This window comes from Oryzias latipes, chromosome 24 (genome assembly GCF_053564925.1).
Source record: "Oryzias latipes strain Hd-rR chromosome 24, Olatipes_Hd-rR_3.1".
NCBI classification, from domain to species: Eukaryota; Metazoa; Chordata; class Actinopteri; order Beloniformes; family Adrianichthyidae; genus Oryzias; species Oryzias latipes.
In genome coordinates, this window is record NC_136260.1 from 20,577,445 (window position 1) to 20,599,382 (window position 21,938).

At 37.4% G+C, this 21,938-nt stretch overlaps 2 protein-coding genes across 2 annotated transcripts; both read left to right on the forward strand.

The window, feature by feature from the left end:
- Window positions 1-5,300: 5,300 nt before the first annotated feature.
- fabp7 (fatty acid binding protein 7) lies at window positions 5,301-6,258 on the forward strand. Its single transcript, NM_001122917.1, has 4 exons — window positions 5,301-5,406; window positions 5,527-5,699; window positions 5,827-5,928; window positions 6,196-6,258. Exons 1-4 carry the CDS (start codon window positions 5,334-5,336, stop codon window positions 6,244-6,246), a joined length of 399 nt encoding a protein of 132 aa, NP_001116389.1. The 5' UTR covers window positions 5,301-5,333; the 3' UTR covers window positions 6,247-6,258.
- A 1,910-nt stretch (window positions 6,259-8,168) lies between these two features.
- smpdl3a (sphingomyelin phosphodiesterase acid like 3A) lies at window positions 8,169-14,872 on the forward strand. Its single transcript, XM_004083540.5, has 8 exons — window positions 8,169-8,355; window positions 8,640-8,853; window positions 10,112-10,256; window positions 10,757-10,853; window positions 11,411-11,574; window positions 11,679-11,859; window positions 12,516-12,640; window positions 13,829-14,872. Exons 1-8 carry the CDS (start codon window positions 8,262-8,264, stop codon window positions 14,129-14,131), a joined length of 1,323 nt encoding a protein of 440 aa, XP_004083588.1. The 5' UTR covers window positions 8,169-8,261; the 3' UTR covers window positions 14,132-14,872.
- Window positions 14,873-21,938: the final 7,066 nt, after the last annotated feature.

Consider the following 21,938-nt stretch of genomic DNA (forward strand, 5'->3'; position numbering starts at 1 on the left):
GTGAACTTCACTGGTGTCCATGGATTACATGAAATCTTTCCAACTTAATCACCTTTGTCATGGTAGGGAGAACACGTTAATGTAAGGGTGGGGTCATCTAAGATAGCACAAGGGTTAAAAAATCCTAACTCGCCACAGGAATAGACTAGAAACTTGCTTTCTTTTTTAATCATCCTTATGATTTTTACTCTTCATGTGTGGGCCGGACTAAACCACCTGGCGGGCCAGATAAGGCCCGCGGGCCGTATGTTTGACACCCCTGGATTAGATGTTTGACAAACTTTAACATTTGAGGCTGTAAAATTTTAACAACAGAATTTCTGAGATTCAGAAACAGTTTCTTCTTCTCCACACATCAGTTTGTTGTGTGATTTTACTGCAGCGGTGGAGAGAAATCCCAAATTCTTGCAGGTTCTGATTCTACATTCATCCGTCTGGCCGTTTTGCTCTGTTTGTTTCCTCTGTGGTTGTTAGGTTACTGCTCCTCACAGGGAATGTTAAGTGATGCTCTGCAGTTTCCAGAAATATTAGCCTCTACATTCTTAGCACCGAGAAACCAGAAGAGCAAACATAAAATGGTCTTTTAAGGGAAAAACAAAACACATACATACAGTATATGAAAAAAAAACCCTGAATAAACAGACAATAAAGTACATTTAATGATGATTCTGCACAAACATTTTAGGATAAAAGTGTGATTGAATATTTTATGTTTCACTTTAAGCGTATTTATATCAATAACCCTTTTTTTTCAGATCCTCTTTTGTTCTTACAGCTCTCAGACGTTGATAATATGTTATGTATACGATGCTTTTTCTGAATGAAGCTGTGGACATTGTTTATATTTGTGGCCATTTCAAAAATAATTATTGACTTTTAGTTTTGCTTACCAGTCTCCCAAAAACTTGGAGATTTTGACCTTAATGTGGAGTAAACAACAATAGTCTTAAACAAAAGCAGCAATCAGAAGTTGAATGCATGCCAAACTGTGACCTGAAAGGTAACTTAAGCATAAAGAAAAATGCAAAAACGTGCAAAAGTCAATTCACATAACTTTACTTAAATGAGAGAAAAACAGAAATAAACTGTTATTACAAAAAGAAATCAGAGTAAAATGTTAATGCAACACTACAGATTATGGACTCTCATAGCCAAAACAAATTTTTTTAAATGTCGAGTTTAGTTCAATTTTATCTAAATGCTGACTCTGCCTCAATCATGTTAAAAATGTTTTGTTTACGTCGCATGAATGTACAACATGATAGACGTTCTGTGTGATGCTGTGCAGAAACTCTGCAGACTGATTGTCATAAAGGTCATCGAATACTAACAAGGAAAGACGGAAGAGTACTGCTTTAAAAAAAACCCATAAATGGTAAAAATATTATTCTTCAAGTATCTTATTTCCCAGTAAAAAAATAATTTAACAGAAAAAACTTCAGTAAAAATAAGCTTGATTCTACTGTGTTAAATTTAAAATGTTTTCTGTGAAACTGTAAAATATTTTAAAATTGTACCTTTTCTTTTTTTAATGTTTAAAAAAAAGACCAAACTTTCCAAGTTACAAACTTTTAATATGCGGGTAATAATAGTGCAATCATATAATCAAAATTTTGTCCACGTATTTTTCAGTAGTTAGCCCTTAGCTTTCCAGAATACTGAGATGTGCTAGACATAAAGTAAACCGTCCCGAACGATTTGGTGCAGACATGAAGCAGCTGTCCTGGGTGTGTGGGAGAGCAGCTTCAGCTTCTGTTTCATGTCTGTTTAACAGCCTTTCATGCTGGCTCAACATCTACTTTTCAAAAGACATAAACTCCACAGATGTCTGCAAACTACTTCAGTAACGTAAGCAAACGGGATCCTGTCACTGTAAAACAATATCTATTGCGCTGGAGTCACATAGCTCGTTTTCTCAGACGCTAAAGGGATATTTATGATTCAGCATTCATTTGAAATTTTCATTATTTTAGAAAACTTCGTACCTCACTTCAATAACCTCATCTTTAAAGGATATTTGTCTGCAAGACATCAATGTTATTTTCATCTTCATCTGCCTGTAAACTTTCACCTGAATGTTAGCTTCTGCACAAATCAAATCAAACAAATTTTGCATTTACATAGCACTTTTACAATTGTGCTTTACACAAAACAATATCTATCTATCTATCTATCTATCTATCTATCTATCTATCTATCTATCTATCTATCTATCTATCTATCTATCTATCTATCTATCTATCTATCTATCTATCTATCTATCTATCTATCTATCTATCTATCTATCTATCTATCTATCTATCTATCTATCTATCTATCTATCTATCTATCTATCTATCTATCTATCTATCTATCTATCTATCTATCTATACAGTACAGACCAAAAGTTTGGACACACCTTCTCAGTCAAAGAGTTTTTTGTTTTTCATGACTATGACAATTGTAGATTCACACTGAAGAAAAAACAACAACTACCAATAAGAAGCCCATCGAGACGACTGTTGTTGTGAATTTGGGCTATACAAATAAAATTGAATTGAATTAAAAAACTGTGAAATAACAAGTGGAATTATATACATAACAAAAAAGTGTGAAACAAGTGAAAATATTTCACATTGTAGGTTCTTCAAAGTAGCCACCTTTTGATTTGATTACTGCTTTGCACACTTTGAAAGTGTCCCCAAGTGCAGTCACAAAAACCATCAAGTGCTACAAAGAAACTGGCTAACATGCGGACCGCTCCAGGAAAGGAAGACCAAGAGTCTCCTCTGCTGCGGAGGATAAGTTCATCCGAGTAACCAGCCTCAGAAATGGCAGGTTAACAGCAGCTCAGATTAGAGAGCAGGTCAATGGCACACAGAGTTCTAGCAGCAGACACATCTCTACAACAACTGTTAAAAGGATACTGTGTGAATCAGGCCTTCATGCTAGAATATCTGCTAGGAAACCACTGCTAAAGAAAGGCAACAAGCAGAAGAGACTTGTTTGGACTAAAGAACACAAGGAATGGACGTTAGACCAGTGGAAATCTGGGCTTTGGTCTGATGAGTCCAAATTGGAGATTTTTGGTTCCAACCACCGTGTCTTTGTGCGACGTGGAAAAGGTGAACGGATGGACTATACATGCCTGGATCCCACCATAAAGCCTGGAGGAGGAGGTGTGATGGTGTGGGGGTGCTTTTGCTGGTGACACTGTTGGGGATTTATTCAAAACTGAAGGCATACTGAACCAGCATGGCTACCACAGCATCTTGCAGCGGCATTCTATTCCATCCGGTTTGTGTTTAGTTGGACAATCATTTCTTTTTCAACAGGACAATGACCCCAAACACAGCTCCAGGCTGTGTAAGGGCTATTTGACCAATAAGGAGAGTGATGGGGGGCTGCGCCAGATGACCTTGCCTCCACAGTCACCGGACCTGAACCCAATCCAGATGGTTTGGGGTGAGCTGGACCACAGAGTGAAGCCAAAAGGCCCAACAAGTGCCAAGCATCTCTGGGAACTCCTTCAAGACTGTTGGAAGACCATTTCAGGTGACTACCTCTTGAAGCTCATCAAGAGAATGCCAACAGTGTGCAAAGCAGTAATCAAAGCAAACAAGTTGGCACGGTTCGGTCCGGCTTAATGAGTCAATTTTATAATTAAAAGCTTAAAATATTGAACTGGACTGTACTAGACCGTACCGCTCATTGGAAAAGGGGAATGTTGCAGACCCCCTGATCCAAGAGAATATGCTGTTCACACAGAAACTTGCATTTATGTGTTAGATTGTTGTTTGGACACGAGTTTTTAACCCACAGGAAGATTTCATCCTGTGTTTGGTTCTTTCTGGAATGTAGAATTTTGTGATTACAGTACTAGATATGTCAACAAAATCCCAACTAATTGTAAAATGGCTGTGTTTATTTTATATCTATAAAATGTTTTCAAAAGTTCTCCAATCTAAAAACAACAAAGAAGTCTGAGGTGTCCAGTAGACATTGACAATATTAGTTATCTAATATTATGGGGGTTTACATCTATAACTCGAAAAGGATTAAACATTCATAGTTTTTAGATTGTTTGACTTCAGCAGACAAAAGTCCACTTAGTGATAAATCCTCCATTGTTTGTCCCTTTATTGAAGTTTAGCAGAAAATCTTTCTTTGCACATCAGAAGACATGCAACAAAGCAGGGTGTTTTATTTCTTCTTTTTGTTAGTTCTTTTCTCTAACCAGAGAGGGGCAGCAGAGCCTGTTTTTCAAGTACTAACCTGGAGTTTTGGTTCTCCACTTGAGTCTTCAAATTTTCTGCCTGGACTGAATTCAAGGGAATCTATAGGCCAAATGCAAATAGTTTTTTTTTTTTAAAGCATGCGAAATTCTTTGAATTGTGTTTAAATTAATCACTCAAACTGTATTTCACCTCCATTCATAACGTCAGATGAGAGTAAATGATTTCTGGTAACATATTTGAATTTATTTAGCATCCTTTAACAGTAATAATCATAATAAAACATGCACCGAAGTTCAAATAAAACCAAATACAAGATTGAAAACTAGGCAAACTGTTTGGTGGATTTTGCCAGAAAGCTTCACTCATCGTGGGAAAAGTTGGTCTTTAACACAAACACTTCATCCCAGTGTGTGCCGAGCATGAAGAAACGGCCGTCGGGGGCGAAGTGTTAATGCAGTGAAGGACAAAGGACCGTCAAACAACATGATTCTGCTTCAGTGCCCCCACTAGACACATTCCACACACATGAGGGTCCGTCGCCTCCTCCAGACGGCGAGGACCTGCAGACATGGAGTTTAATCAACCACATATATGAGCTCGCAAAGCAGACAAACTCATTTGGAACGGAACAGCTTGACTCTGTTCAATAAATCTTTTTGTGCCATTTACCACAAACTCCGAAGTCCACTTGGATTCAACAGCACACTGATAGCAGATATGTAACTTAAAGATAACCAAATTCACTTTCAGGACACTTCTTTGTAAAGTTGAAATAACTTTGATTTTTTTTTCATTTAAAAGTTTCTTCCTAAATGCTGCAGTTGCTGTAGTTGGGGAGGCACCGCCTAAACCAAACCTAGCTGACCCCCCATGAAGGAGATTAAAAAAATCATTTGGCATCCAAATGGGCCAAATCATTTTTCTCCTTTATCTAAGAACATGACCCATTTAGGCAGCCAATCACAGCTATAGAAGAGTCTCCTGACCAATGGGAAGCCAGACGCCACCCACCAGTGTACATAATAATAAAAGGCAGAAACATGACTGTGGGGAGTGATCTTGGGACAGCTGCAGCTTGCAAACCTTACTTTGGAGATAACCTTGCAAACCTTCAACATGGTTGACGCCTTCTGTGCCACCTGGAAGCTGGTTGACAGCGAAAACTTTGATGAGTACATGAAAGCGCTGGGTAAGTAATGCCAAATTTGATTTATTTATTCATTTTTTTTTAAATTTACTTCTGTCCCAGTCAATAAAAGGATTTGAGATATAATCAGCATATTGAGCGGGTTCTCTTGTGTTTACGCAGGCGTGGGCTTTGCCACCAGGCAGGTTGGTAACGTGACCAAGCCGACTGTGACCATCAGCCATGAAGGAGATAAAGTGGTGATCCGCACCCAGAGCACCTTCAAAAACACGGAGATCTCCTTTAAACTTGGAGAGGAGTTTGACGAAACCACCGTGGATGACAGGAACTGCAAAGTAAGCAAAGAGACACAAAGGTTTCTTTTACTTTCACACTTCAAGCAGAAAATAAAAATGAAGCCTTAGAAGTGAAAAACAACCAAGATTTTTTTACCCTGAAAGTTTTTTGTTTGTGTCTTTTCAGTCCACTGTGACTCTGGACGGAGACAAGTTGGTTCACGTCCAAAAGTGGGACGGGAAGGAGACCAAGCACGTCAGAGAAATCAAGGACGGCAAACTGATCATGGTGAGAAATGGAAAACTCACACAACAAACAAGAAAATTGAAGAAAAAAAACGATACCATTGAACAGCAAATGTGGCTTCATAGGGTCTCTATAGACACAAAGCACCAAGAGAAAAAACTCAACGTAAAATCGTTGTAATAGTTTAAGAGTTGTGCAGAATTAAGCAAAACATTAAAAAAATTATTTTGCCAAGTGACCCTTTGGACTTATTTGTATGTTTAGATGTGTTTTACTGAGACTTTGCCAACTGTCATCTCTTTTCTGCAGAATTTGACATTTGGAGACGTCCATGCGGTGCGTACCTACGAGAAGGCATGAACTCTCCGGCTCCCCTAAACGGACCATTGTGTGATTTTTTAAAATTATTGACCTTATGGTTTTCTTTGCACTTCATCTGCCTCCACTTGGCTTGCAAGCTGCATGTTGTGTAAGATTTTTTTTATATGAATACCTTTTTATCATGATTTCTGTCATGATGGTTGAGTTGTCTTTGCAACCCAGTGCAAAACAAATAAAGGAAAAAACTAAAAAACTAAAAATGTGTCTTATGGTCTTTTACTTGATGAAAAAAGTATTTTTACGTTTTTGATCTAAAACAATATTTGGCCAAAGTAGCATCAAACCTAAACTTTTCCAATATTTCTGCAGAGAAAGAACAGAATATTCCTTCTTATCTGAGGCCATAAAGTTACAATGACAAAAATCATATTGCATAACACACATTACCCTCACATTTCCCTCAAAGCTAAACTCTGTAATAAGCCTGTTTTATGGCGAGAATAAATGCACAAATATGTCAAAATGATTACATTGGAGACACCAGATAAAAACCTATAAACACCCATTTTATTGCTGTGGTTCAATTATTTTTTTATTTCAAGATATTTTCTGGAGCAAAGTTTTGCAGAAAAATCATTTGCAGTTCATCATTTTAACCTCTTATAATCATCAGTCCAGAGATTTGAAGCTTTTGCAGCAAATATATTGGAACAAGGAATCTTTCAAAAGTTCCTTCATCAGCATTTTAAAAAGACATTCGATGCAGAGTCCAGGGTACAAACCATTTTCAGATCTCCCCCCTTCAGAGCAGTTTGGAGATAACTGTTCTTCTAATCAACTCAGGATGAACTTTAAACTTTGATTTATAATCATCCCCTGATCAAAGCACAGCTCCCGAGAACAATTATATCACTTTACAAATGGTCATCAAACAATGTTTAATGTATCAGTAAAGATAATCATCTCATATATTGTTTAATATTGATGTTCAAATGTGTCGTTTACTAAAGATGCGAGCACTAAATTTGCAATAAAAACGTCACGCTGCAAGTAAATACATAATTTTCTTGAGTTTCTTATTTTATCAAGCTATTTTTTTCTCCAAAACTTTATTTGCATTACTCAAACTCTTGCAACGCACATTTATAGATGAACAGTTCTTACTCTTTGTACTGGCTTTATTGACTTTTCAATGCATTCTCTGAATCTAATGAACAACCTTTAAAAGATTTTTCAAACGTTTAGTTTAGCATTTTTCATGCTTTCTTTATTTTGTCAATTATCAATAAGCTATGAAAGACATACAAATGAAAAGAGAAATTAAGAATGTTCATTTATTGCAGACTTCTGTGTTTTAAAGTTAAAAAGTGGATGCTATGAGGTCACCAAAATGATTTTAGAAGATAATTGCAGTATGGCCTGTGCAATATACATTTAGTAGAAATGCTAACTGCAATTTCTTTAGTTTTGTCTCAAATTAATCATTTGGTTAAAAATAACGAATGCAGGAAATCTTATTAAAAAAACAAAGTTAGGAAGTCAAATTTTATTTATTTAGCTATTAGAATAAAGGGTAACTTAACTATTAATATTGTTTTGAGCCCTTTTCTCTTTCAGTTTGTAAGTTTTATACTAGATTGTGTTACTTATGCAATATTCATAGGTAAATATACGTTCAACCTGGTTTATTTTTCCCATTCATTCAAATTGTTTTACAAAAATAAATGTATATTTTTATGTGATTAATTGCATTTCCAACTTTTAAACCAGTAATATTTCTAAAAACGAATATTTACTATCGATACATTTTACAAATATTGCTCTAATATTTTACCTTTTAAAAATAAATATTTATTTATACAGCTAATATAATAATTTAACGACATTTGTCTCAAAAATGGCAGAAAAAAATCGGTAAAGCTGAACTTCATGAAGAGAAGAAGCTCCTCCTCCTGAGCGGTGACATCGCGGTCACGTGACCAGTGGGTCAATTTTACTTCCTGTTTATGTCAAACAGCTGATAAGATGCTCCGTCGTGTTACTTTCAGTTCGCAATGGCGGTAATTTGGGTTATTTTGTTCCTTTCTTGGTTGGGATCGGATTCGGTTCGGACCGCACCGACTGACAGAAATTACCTTTCGGGAACAGGTGAGTAGAAACAGTAGTGCTACGGAAATTACCTTTATTATATATCTTGTTTAGGCTAAAAACGCTTTATTTCGTCGTTGGCTTCTATTTTATTATAAGATTCAGCGAAAAAAGTCGTTATGATTTTAAACATTATAAATAAAATTGATTGTTTTTTAATCAATATCACATAATATGATAAAAAAGCAACATTTATTTGTCATAAAATGTGATAAAATTGCAAGGTCCCAATTCTAAAGGCATGTATGTAACATATCTTTTGAATACTTCCCGTCTGTCTCCAGGCAGGTTCTGGCACATCACAGACCTCCACCTGGATCCCACATACCACCTGGCTCCAGACCCCACCAAGGTTTGCTTCTCCTCCAAAGGGGTTCCTGCCGCCCACGCCGGGATCTATGGCGACTTCCTGTGTGACTCCCCCTACAGTCTGATCCAGTCAGCCTTTGCTCACATGGCACCGCTCACACAGCCCCAGGACTTCATCATATGGACCGGGTCAGTACCCATGTGGAAACAGGAGAGGCTGATCTTGTGACCTCTGAGGGTGTCCTTCCTTTTCCTTGAGGGAAATTTGATGACTCATAAGTGTCCCAACGTTATGAGGAACCCAAACCTACAGGTTCCTGTCTGTTCTGGCTCTACAAACACAACCTTTAGGAGTTAAATAGTGTGTTTTTATGCAGTTAGGATGGTCACAGCAATCTTTTATAAAAAAATAAATAAAAATACAAACAGCAATAATGCTTATATCTCACCATCATCCATTTTTTTTTATACTTCATGCGTGAAAAAATATCCTAAAAGTTGCCCTTCAAAATAAAACGTCTAACATTTTCTCTTAGGTTGAGCAGAACACACAAGTTTTAAACGGGTTTGATTAGAATTCACTGGATTAAAGCCACAGGAGTGCATGTGAGCGTGCTGGTTAAAAACCACAATCCTCATCTGACTCTGCAATCAGAGGCACCACTTCCTTTTTTAAGGTTGTGTTATTAGAGAAACCCCATGGTTGCACTTTATACATTCCTGTTTAGAAAGATATTGAAAAAATTGCATCTTATTTTGGGAAAAAAAAATCTGAATCTGAAACGTATATAGTTAGTGTGTTTTAGTGTGATAATTTCAAATGAGCCATGTATTTATCTACACAAACGTATTTTTATCTGTGTTTATTCATTTGTGCTTATAAATCACAGCAGGTCCTGAACATGTTTCTGTTAAATATCTGGATTATTCAATCTTTTTTCAGAGTTTGACCTTAAAACTTGAAAAAACAGGAGCGAGTGAACCGTTTCTCCAGGATTCTGCTGAATGGAGACAAACCTGCCTTAAATTACCATGGAGGTGCTTGTTAGTCAGACAAACAGGTGGTGTGGTTGTCCAGTTTTGATGACCAGTTGTATATTTTAAAACGTTATTACCAGGTTTGACTTCATTTTTTTTGGTTCTTCAAAATAAAGTACAGAAATTTCCTTTTTTTCCCCCCTTGTGTTTCTTAGGAAAACACCTATTTTGTAAAAAAAACATTGAACTTTCATGTAGTTCATAATACATTAACGTTTTATTTTGAGGTTTCCTGGTAAATGAGGTGTAACATTTGTTGGGTGCTGTTTGTTCAACTTTACTATTATTACAGCAAAGATACTTTATGACCTGCTTTGTGGCTTTTGCGTGAACTGCAGTCATAATGATGAACCTGCATGGGCATTACATTTAACAAAAAATATGACCTTTTTCCTGTCTCCATCCACAGTGACAGTCCGCCTCACGTCCCTCCTGATGAGCTCTCCACAGACATGGTGATCCAGGTGATCGGCAACATGACTCACACCATCAGAGAGCACTTTCCTAACCTCACCGTCTACCCCGCTTTAGGAAACCACGACTACTGGCCACAGGTAGCAGCACCGATAGTTATTGCGTGCATTGCAAAAAAATAATTCAACTTCACTGTTTGATGCAGATTTGTTTCCTTTTAGTGGTCTGTTCAGACTGTTTAGGTCATAATTAGGCTAAAGAAGAAGTTTTTTCCTTTTAGGTTTATAATTAATATATGAAAAATATGAAATTTTTGAGAGCCATATGGTGTTTGTGTAATTTAGACACATGTGCTGACACTTGTGATGCTTTGTTTCTAAGAATTGTGGACAATTAACCTTTTTGTTTTTTGCAGAAGTTGCCTTTTAATATTTAACTCATAGGTTAGTGTTAAGTTACTGAACATGCAAACTGCAAAAAAAAATAGCAAAAAGTGAACTGCAGACAAAGAAACTTTGCTTCTGAACTTAACTGGTGTAAACATTATAAAAAACGTCCAGCTACTTGGAAGTAATTTTTTGTGTAAAAATAAATGTTTTAAAGATAAAAAAAAAAAAGAAAGAAAATGTTTCTATTTTAGGACCAGATGCCAGCCTCCACCAATGCCATCTATAAAGCAGCTGCAGAGCTCTGGAAACCCTGGTTGCAAAGTGAAGCTCTGCTCACGCTTTCAGAAGGTACTTTTACTACTACAGAAGATTTTTGAAAAATATCACATGCATTTTTTGCTAAATCACGCCCTATTCATTTTGTGGAAAGATGTCTTGCCTCAAAATATTTCCTTTTTTTTTTTTAAATTATGATCTCAAGTTCTGAAACCAATAGCGATAATTTAATGCACAAAATAGAATTTTCAACGTTTGAAGAGGGTTTTAGAAATAAACATTTGTGAATTCCAAAACCTATTTGTTAAAAACAAGCTTAGCACTTTTTTTCTAAAAAATAAAGCACATTAAAAACTCCAGTACAAATATGTCCAATTAGGTTTTATACATGTGTTTTATTAACATATTTTAACTAGTGTAAAACTTCAGTATGACCGGTTTTTCACATCAGCCAAACCGTAACTAAAGCCTCTTTTAAATTCAATTTAGCATTAAAATATTTGAAGAAAACAAAAGCATTCATGGCAGAATATGACTGTAAAAAGCCAAATGACACTCTTGAGATCCAGTTTTCTGCGTTGGTCAGTGAAGTTTTGAGCTTTGTTTTGTCATTTGCTTCCCTGCTTTAGGCGGTTTCTACTCCCAGCTGGTAAAACCCGGTTTGCGGCTGGTTAGTCTCAACACAATCCTTTACTACGGTCCTGACCAAGTCACCAAGAACATGTCGGATCCCGCTGGACAGTTCCAGTGGCTGCAGGAAACTCTGGAGTCAGCCGCTCAGAACCTGGAGAAGGTAGGATGTCCTATTTTACTGTAACGTGATCAGAAGTTTTGTTTCAAATATTTGGTTATGTAACCTTTTGAAACAAATATTTCCCTTTGTTTTTTTGTCTGTAGATTTACATCATAGGTCACGTTCCGGTGGGCTACCTGCCTTTCGTCAAAAACACCACTGCTATTCAGAAACGCCACAACGAGAGGCTGGTCAGCATCTTCAGGAAGTACGCTCACGTGATTGCCGGGCATTTCTACGGCCACACCCACCGAGACAGCATCATGGTGCTGCTGGACCAGCGGGGTAAAAGGGTTGTTTTGTTTGGTTATTTTCACATTTTTTGTTTTATGCAAGTTAAAGAATTTTTCACATTTAACCTGAATTTATTTCCAGTTATATAAAGAAATGTAGCTTCTAACTACACTAAGATAAACAATATTTACCTTTATTTATTAAAGACAAATGATTGACAGTGGCTACGGGTCTAGGGTGGAATATTAGCATCCAGAATTTGGAGAAAGTTGCTGTAATTTTACATAGTTTACATTTAGGTGATTTTCCATCCAGGACTGACTGATTTGATTTGATTGATTTCAAGCAATTTCAGCAATAAAACAAAGAGACAAGATAATAAAAATAAAAATAAATCGATAAATCAAATCCATTTAGAATCTTTTTTAAATTGGACACGCTTGAAGAAATAAAAACTGCAATTTGACTGAACATATTTTCACTTCATTTTTGCACAGTATGGCAAATGTGCACTTTTTAAAAATATAAAAAAAACAAATGCAGAAATGGAAAATCCCTGCAAAGGTGTGACTAAGTCAGAGTTACCTTTTTCTCTGCATATGTTTAATTTTAAAACTGTTTGACCATTGTGGCTTAATATATGTGCAAGTGTCTGGAATTGCTTTTTGTGTCCAGTTTTTCACTTTTTTGGCTCTTTTGCTTGCCAGGCAAACCAGTGAATTCCCTCTTTGTGTCGCCGGCGGTCACTCCCATTAAAAATGTGTTGGAGTTGTACTCCAACAACCCGGGCTTCCGCATGTACCTGTACAACAGTCAGGACTACTCCATGCTGGTAAGAAGGCTGGCGCTGCAAGACATCAATGCTAAAATGCTATTTTAAAACCAAACTTTCATGTCTGAGGAAAGAAATTATCCAATTTTACTAAATCCTACACTGATTGTGTATCAGGCAGGATTTTTGCCCAACCAGTGAGATATATAAATACTACCGTATATTTTATATATCAAATACATTATTTTTCGGAATTAAAGGAGGGTTTAACAAATCAATAGATTTTTAGTTAATTTTTAGTGATGAATCCAAATTGATTCAGGTATTGGATCAGTATTTTGGCAGTGATACCCAGCCCCTTTTTTGCCATGGAGTAACCTAATATTGAGCAATGCTGCAGGAATCTGTTTATGTTCAGTCAGCTACCAACTAGTTCTGACCAAAACTAAGTGAAAGAGAAATCTTATGTAGTTCTGAATGACATTTTAGAAATAATTCTGCAGTTTTTCACTGTTTTAAACCAAAGCAATGCAATAGAAAACAGACATTTTTTAATGTTTTGAGGTTTTCCGGTTTAGACTTGAGAACCAGTGAAGTTTTCAAATTTTCTTTTTTACCCTTTCACAATAAAACAACAAGATAAGGTGTTAAAAGACCCACTCCGATCATCTTTTGATCCATTTTCAATTTTGATTGGGCAGTTCTTAGCCAAAAAAAATAAAATAAAAAAAAAGAAGACTTTTTCCTAGGACATAGTTTCTGCAGAGCGGTAGTTCATTTGAAACTTTGCCTCTGAAATGTGCTGAGCACTCTCTGTTTAAGTGGGGCAGGGAGCTTGTGGACCGCCCAGTGTTTAATCTACGTCACAAGTATGCTCTTTATTAAACGTCATTTTTTCGTCTGCTCCTGATTCATAACAATTTAAATCAAGATATACTCAGAAATGAAATTTTGAGCTCAATTTTCTTAATATGTCCTCCATCATCAGAAAAATGTCAAAAGAACATGTTAAAACCACCAAAATCACAATTTTCATCTGAGTGGGTCTTGAAACTGGCAGGAATTCAATCAAATTCAGCTGAAACTCAAAATATTCTGTCCTCAGATTGAGGCAAAAAGTCCTTCTGGATGATTAATCATGCTGTCAGTCAACAAACAAAACCAGTTTCTGTTATTCAGAGAGACTCAAAGGCCTTTCCTTCCCCTCCTCTCCCTCTCCTTTTGCTGCTTTTCTCTTCCCCTCTGAAGGATATCTGGCAGTACTATTTGAATCTGACGGAAGCCAACGAGAAACAAAAGTCCGACTGGAGGCTTGAATATATCATGACTGAAGCTTTCGGACTGACTGACCTGCAGCCACAAAGCCTCCTTCAGCTGGGCCTGAGCTTTCTGGAGCCACAAACCAAAGCCTTTGACACGTATTTCAGCCACTTCATGGTCAACTACAACAGCAGCATCATCTGTGCTGGAGACTGTAAAGTCAAGCAGGTGTGTGCCGTGCTCTACCTGGACCAACAGACCTACTCTAAATGTGCTGGAATCTCCGATTAGCACACACTTGTTTCAGGAATTGTTTCAGAATGTCCAGATTTGGATTTCTTCAATTTGGAGACTTAAGATGAAAGATTGTTCATTTCAAAATAAAAACATCCAAAAGTTTATTCACCTAAAATGCAAAAATATTCCAAGAATCTAAAATCGGGAAACTTTTTTCAGCTTGCTCTTTCTTTCTGGACTTTGTTAGGTTATCAAAAATGAAATAACAGAGTCTGAAGTTTAAAAAAGAAAGATGTTTTTGCATAATCAGAGCCAGAATAATAAAGCATAATGTTTATAGCTGAAATACAGTTTCAGCAATAAATGTTTGATTTACCAAACAAAACATAATTAGCGTTTCCAGTATTGAATTTGATGCTCTGACCTTATTTGAGCCTCAATTTTCTGAGATGGTCACAATTTATAATCTTATAAAAACAAAAAACATATGATGCAGAGGTTGTCTCTGCAGGGAAACACAATAAAAGGGAACGTTTTTCATCAACAGCTTTAAACTGGCAGGTCTATTTGTGTTGCATTTACTTTTTTTTTTTCTTACTGTTTACATCTTTACTTGCTAAACAGGTTTTTCAAAATAAAACCAAAAACTTCCTCGTCATTCTTGCTGATGTTTTGGAACTTTTACACTCACTTGTGTGTCGTGTAAACCAAAGAGTAAAAATAGAATTTAAATCAAATCTGTTTGGTGTTGCATCTGATTAACTTTTTTATGAAATAAAGAACTTTTTGAACAAAGTTTGTTGTGTTTTATAGATTATTACAACAAAGACAGACCAGTTTGAGTTTAGAAGCATCAACTCAGTTCTTCCTCCTCCTCCTCGCTCTTTGTGTTCGATTTCAAACTCTTCTGGTTTCTCTGCCAACTTCTCAAACATTTGCTCCTCCCAACTCTTCTGTCCCTTATTTCTTCTTTTCTAAATGTGTGTGAACTTTGTCTGATTCCTCTTGGAAAGCATTTTTTTTTTATATTAATGGCGGCTAAACTCGACAGAACTGTTTCCCTTTTCCCAATAAGGATTCTTTTCAAGGTCAGAAACCTTTCTGTGTTTGTCATAAAGAGTTTATAAGCCATGAAAGAAGCTATTGGATCTAAAGAAATGAATAAATGATGCTGATTTTCAAACATATTTTAGGATGTAAAGATGTAAATGTAAGCGTAGAAGTGAATCTGAAGTTCTTGCGCCTCATTATTCCGGCCCAAGCCTGGCCTCCTGCTACTCGGCTCCTGCCAGAGCGTTTCCGTGGAGATAGATTTGGTAGGGGGAACGCTGATGGATAAGACTGCATTACCACGGCAACAGGAATAAAGCTGCCAATCTTGTAGATTCATCTCTTAGCTCACTATTATTATCCAAATTTTAACCCACTAAACAGAAAATGCAAAATCAGCTGAGAAGCGGCTGCTTAACTGTATTCTTACTATTTAGCTTTAAACCCAGACTTATGCAACTTTTTGACAAAATTACTGCTCAGTTTTTTTTGTCGGTTGTCAGGTTTTAAAGAATAAAAACTTCTGCATCCATGCATCAATGTTAACATCTATGTGAACATATTCACGTGAGTTTGTGCTTTGAAAACTCTTTGAAATGTTGCAAAACCAAAATTAACGGTCTGTTTTAAGTATACATATTTTTCTCAAACATTAAATGCATCACATGGATGCTGTCGCAACCCTGTTTGCAGGAACAACGATCTTGTGGAGGAAAAACTGTTCATCTGGTTTATTTGAGGTAAACGGAGGGACTGACCCACATTTGGAGGTCTGCATGGATTTCTGCCTTTGTTCCAGTTGGCTGGTTAACTAATGGAGGCCCACAACCGGAGGATTACTTTCAGGACAGTATAGCACCCCCATGACTCCCTGCAGGGCTGGAATTTGGATGTGCCAAGGTTGGATCTCATAATCCCCTTTAGCATCTTTAGGATTTAACCTTCAACTGTCTACAAAACGTTTTTTCTTTCCCTTTTTTTTTTTTTTTACATTGGAGAAATTTATACTTTGACTGTTAACGTGCAGTTTTAAAATTCACCAGTTAAATAACTAAAATAGGAAACTTTCTGATGTGCAGTAAAAGTTAGCAGTATTTAAGGAGCAGCAGTATTAGAAGTAGTAGTAGTGAGGGATCAATAACAATATGTGAACTGCTTCAAATGTTTAAAAAGAAAAATACAAAGCTGGGCTTTTTTCATCCCTCTGCACTATAAAAAGACTGAGCCTACAAATAGGAAAAAAAACACTAGTTTTAGTACGAAAACCCCTGGAAAGAAGTAAAATTATCTGTCAATGCAGCAAGTTAGTAATCTCATAATAAGATATTAAAATCTAGAAACAGTTCTGCAAAAGCATTCAAGAAGGGGAAAAAGCTAAATGTTTGATAGAATTACTTTAAATTGAATTTAATACTGCCCCAAAAGTGAAATGTTTTGCTACTTTTACACAAATGGTTTATATATTTTTTGGATTATATGTATCTATTGTAGCTTATTTTGATACATTTATTACACAAGTCAAAAAACTCGTGTAATAAGTGGAAATTACTCACTTTAGAAAAAAATGTAAACAAAATGAGAAGCTTAATAAAGCCTCATAATATGTACGTCGAACACTTATTCTACATTTTTGTTTCCCAGAAGGAATACAGGACTCACTTATCAGCATTTATTTAAAACAACATCTTTAACCACAGATCACAGCCAAATTTGAGCGTTTTTTCCACCTCTTTGCAGCCTTTTCCTTGCAAGGAAACAATCACCGAAATGTTTTAAAAAAATCCCATCGACGTGCTTCAGCAATGAATAATTAATCCAATTTACAATGAAGTTTGATTGATTTTGAGAGCAGCTGTTTTGTTTCCTGTGAATCTGAACGTTTCTTTCCTGCCTTCAAGACAGAAAACAGAATCCAGCGTCTACACAAACTACATTTAATCCAAATGCTTCAACCTTTTGACAAGTGCTTCATAAATCAATTTACAATTACTGTTTTTACAAAAATAAAAAAAATGACATTTACAGCTTTAAAAGGAGTTCTGTTGATGCTTGGAGCAGCCAAACATAATGCTCCTTTCATGGGTCTGGGCCCCCGTGTGATATTCTCTCACACCCAAGTCTCACACAGTCTATAATGGAGGGAGAGGTAGAAAGAGACAGAGGGATGGGGGGTCCCTTTAGTCTCATGCTTCAGTAGTAATTTGTCAGCGGTCATGAATGGACTCCTTCATCAGCAGTGGAGACGGCAACAAGGAATCTGGGGGCAGTGTGTGTGTGTGTGTGTGTGTGTGTGCACTAAAGTGGGGCTCCAACCTCAAACTGGAGTTTACTCTGTGCCCCTCGTACTGTAGCCCACATCTTTCCTTTGTATGGGACCACCATAGGCAGTTCCCCAGCAGCCAATCAGAGTCCTCAAAAGACATTACCTCATTGTAATTGGTCCTGAGCCAACTTGATCGGCCCCAAGTGAAATGCAAATGTGGAGAGAAGAAGAGGCTCGCCTGAAAAAAAAGAAGTGTTTTTCCACTATGTTCAACATTCAGGGCACACTGTCACAGTCTACTGCAGCAAAGCGGAGGCATTCCAATCATGTCCATTCAGTACCTCATCTTCTACACAATTTGAAAACTGAAATGCATCATAGAAAATTGTCTTCATCCTCAACCCTGCAGAGATGCGTGTTATTTTATTAAATTCGGTTTTATCAATACAACTATGGTAACACGTTTTTTTCTCCATTGTGGGATCAAATGAAAACAGATTTTTTGATTATATTTGATTAACGAACATTTGAATTTCTCTCATAAGAGATGTTGAAGACCATACAGGAAGCAACATTAACTCAAAAGTTGCTTTCATGAACTTTGTGTTCTGTGTGAAACCTTCAGGGATGGGCAACTCCAGGCTTGGAGAGCCACATTCCTGCTTGTTTTCCAACATACCGTGCACTAGCATCACAGCCAGAGCATATATGTAATACATCAGAGCATTCTGATTGGCTGAGCACACCAGAGGCAGGTAATCAGTCATGAGTTGGGCTTGGATATCTGGAAATCATGCAGACACACTGGTCCTCGAGGGATGGAGTTGCAAGTCTTAGAGACATGCACCTGTGCTGCAGGTTTTTGGGTTGTCCAGGCCCGTGGAGGGTCGCGAAGAGGAGCGGTCACATCTTAAACGGAGGGCAGGCGTTTCCTTGAGGCTTGTACGACCACCATGAGGGACGTTATGAAAATGGAACGTACCACTATGTTGTGTTGTCGTTATATTGTCAAGTATTTACAGGAATAATGTAAGTTACACATACCTATGAGGTACCAGGGACGCTCCAATTGCTCCTTACCGACCACACGCGAATGCTGCATGCACGTGGTGTGCACGTGACGCGTCAGTGTAGGATGTACACTCAAACTCCACTCTGATTGACTGACTTCCTAAGTTTTAAAAGTCAGGGAAGGAGCGTGCACCTATTAGTCAAACAGTACTAATGGACTCCTTGCACAGTCCCCACGGGCTTGAAAAAAATAACAGACGCAAGTTTTTATGACCATTTTCGGGCTCTTCAAACAAAATGCACTGCTATTGAACAAACATTGCCAGTTAAGCCAGGTCCAACCTTTACCATTCAGGGATCTGGCTTTAGTAGTGATGTTTATCTGGTAAACCAAGACACGATGACGTCTGCGTTTTTTTTTTCAAAGATTAATCAAGGCCACTCTGATCCATATACCTCATTGCAAAGATAATAGCAATGAACTCAACCGTTTCATATTTGTGCCCACATTGTGAGATTTGCACCGCTTTGAGATTTTGCCTCCTCCAACTGCAGGTGGCAGATATGCTCTAGTTAACAGTAGAAAAGGTATAGAAGAAGCCCCTCCCTGCTTGTCCAATGTGAACACCAGGAGCTAAGCATGTTAGCATGTTGTTAAAGGTGCATTAAGTGCCAGCTGCGTACGTAGCTTAAGCGTTAAAGATGGCTCCACCTGAAGGTGGTTGCTCCCCAGAATCCCAGTAAACTTTATTTCTGTGGCACTTTTCTCACATTAAATCATCTGGTGCCTCACAATACTAAAAACTATATCATAGAACCCTATTCTCAAATTGATTTAACCAAAGATATTCATAATAAATAGAAGACTGGACTGAACCATTTATGCAGAGGCTAAACACAGAGGAAAATTCTAGACTTCTTTCTAGTCTTAATCAGAATTTTGAGACTTTGTAAAATTTTAAAACGTGAAAAAAATAATGATGTCGGAAATAGTCAAAGCCCGTTTGGGTGTTTCTGGGTCTGTGGGACTATGAAGGAGCTGGAAGGAGTCCAGCTGGTTGAATCTCCATTCTGTAATTAAAATTTCCCCCGTTAACTGGACTTGTACATTTCCCACTGGAGTAAATCTATTGTTGTTGGAGGACAAAGCTTTGATTGTTCTGCTGCTGATGAACTTATGAATGCACACAAAAGCCTATGGCCCGTAGGAAAAGAAAAAGAAAAAAAGTGTGTCATTGTGCTTTGGTATGAAGGAATTTCTCCCAGCATGTGAGACCAGATGAAATGAAATGAGGATTTGATTAATGTAGATATATATATTTTTAATCAATAAACATTCACTCTTCTTGGGGTAAAATTATGTGTATATTTTACTAAAATGTGTGTGTAGGAAGGGAAATACCATTTTATAATGCATCTTCACATAGTTGGATAAAATGCCTGATTTATAATAAAATATACCATGACCACAACACAGGAGTACAGTATTTATTTACTTCATTGCAACCTTTTTTTAAATTTATACGTTTTTGCGGTTGTTAACTTAATTTTTTATTAACAGCGTGTTACATGGATGTTTTTAACCTTCCATTGATGTTGGTTTCCATTTGAATTACAACTAAACCATTTGTCATTTTATATGTTGATTACACTAAATTAGCCCAGCAGGACGAGTTTCAAAGTTGAAAAAGTTTTTTTTTTTCCCCCCCAAAGAGTTTTACATTTAAAAACGGTTCAGTTTGACCCAGAACATAACAGGACTCATGTTTTTATCTTTTATGTTAAATGGGATACGATAGTGGAAATTTGTGACAAACTTATGCATAGCAATGATCTTCTCATGTGTGTTTTCCTGAGAAGCTGCTAATGACAGACTTCTTAGAGCTCATTGACTTAATTTTGTTCAGTGGGTTTCTGGAGCCACTCATGAACAAGGACACATACTGGATCTTGTCCTCTCCTATGGATTACCTGTATTATGATATTTAGATCACATGCCTGTAGTGTTTGAAGCTGGACTTTTATGCGCTGCAGTAAAATCGGCCGCTCCTCCTCAGCGCTGCAGGATCGTCAGCTCTTCCACCGCTTTTAACCGGCTCACTGCTTCCTCCTCTGCTGCTGATGTTTTGGAGCTCGGTCCTGGTTTCATTCCTCCTGCAGGAACATCCTGGACTCTGTGGCTCCTCTAAAGATACTGAAGCCTCGCTCTAAACCTGAGCCCAAGGGTCAATGACAGAACCCGGGTCGCTTCTTTGCAGCTGGAAGAAGGACAAACCCCAGATCTCATAACAAATCCTGAAGCACTGTGGGCACTTTTATCAAGATGCTGTAAAACAGGCTAAACAAGAGTACGGGTGCTTTTAAAAATGATAGATTCTGTTCTTAGTGTTCCACAGGAGGGGTTTGTAGAGGTTTTGCCTGACCTGTGCAATTTTATTTACAATTTTTTTAACAACAAGGTGTCTAACATGAGGGCTCGCATTATTCTTCCTTCCTCTGGCCCTTTGACATGTGTGCGTTGCTCAGCAATTCTGAGAATTTGAGTTGGTCAGTCAAAATAACCATCAGGTTCTTCCCTAGATTCTATCCCTCCCAAGCTTTTCAAGGAGGTCTTCCCCAGTGTTGCACAGACGGTGCTTTCTATCGTCAACAGCAGTCTGGTTGCTGGTGTTGTGCTGTTTTCAAACATCCAACGCCTCAGCCGCTACTTAAAAAACCCAGCCTGCATGGACAGTACTGTGTTGGCTCATTTTAGACCCATCTCCAAGATGCCTTATATCTCAAAACTCCTGGAGAAAAGTGGTCTACTCACAGCTAGAGGATTTCTTAAACCAACATCAAATTCTTGAAGTCTTTCAGTCTGGTTATAGACCCTTGCACAGTACAGAGTTGGCGTTATTAAGAGTCAGCAACGACATTCTCCTAGCAAATGATACTGGAGATTATGTTTTTCTGGTTCTGCTGGACTGGTTTAAGTCAGAGAGAACCAGGTGTGTCAGCTAAGATGGTTATGAACCCACCTCAGCTCGGGTTTCTTATGGGGTCCCACAAGGATGGGTTTTAGGGCTTTTGTTTTCCTTATATTTGTTACCTTTAAGGTCAATTCAGAGAAAGCTGTTTAAAAAGGAGGATTTCTCCATGAAGCAGCTCGTGTCATGTCTTTAGGACATTAAAGACTGTTTGGCCCTAAGCTTTATGAGTTTTAATGGAAAGAAAAGTTTTGGTTTTTGGACTGAATAATTTTAGTGGACCGTCCCCCAGTTGATTTGGGTTCTTTGACTGGCTTTTTAAAACCAACTGTTTCTAACCTGGGTTTTAAATTCAACAGTCGTTTCAAACTGGATCAACAGATGAGCTCAGTGGTGAAGTCAAGCTTTTTGAAATCTTCGCCAACTTGCAGAGGTAAACCATTCTTAACAGCTGCAATTTTAAAATGGTAACCCACACGTTCATCATGTCCCAGCTGGATTACTGTAACTCTCTTTATTTTGGACTCAGCCGGTGGATTTTAGCATCGCTCCACTGGCTGCCTGTGCA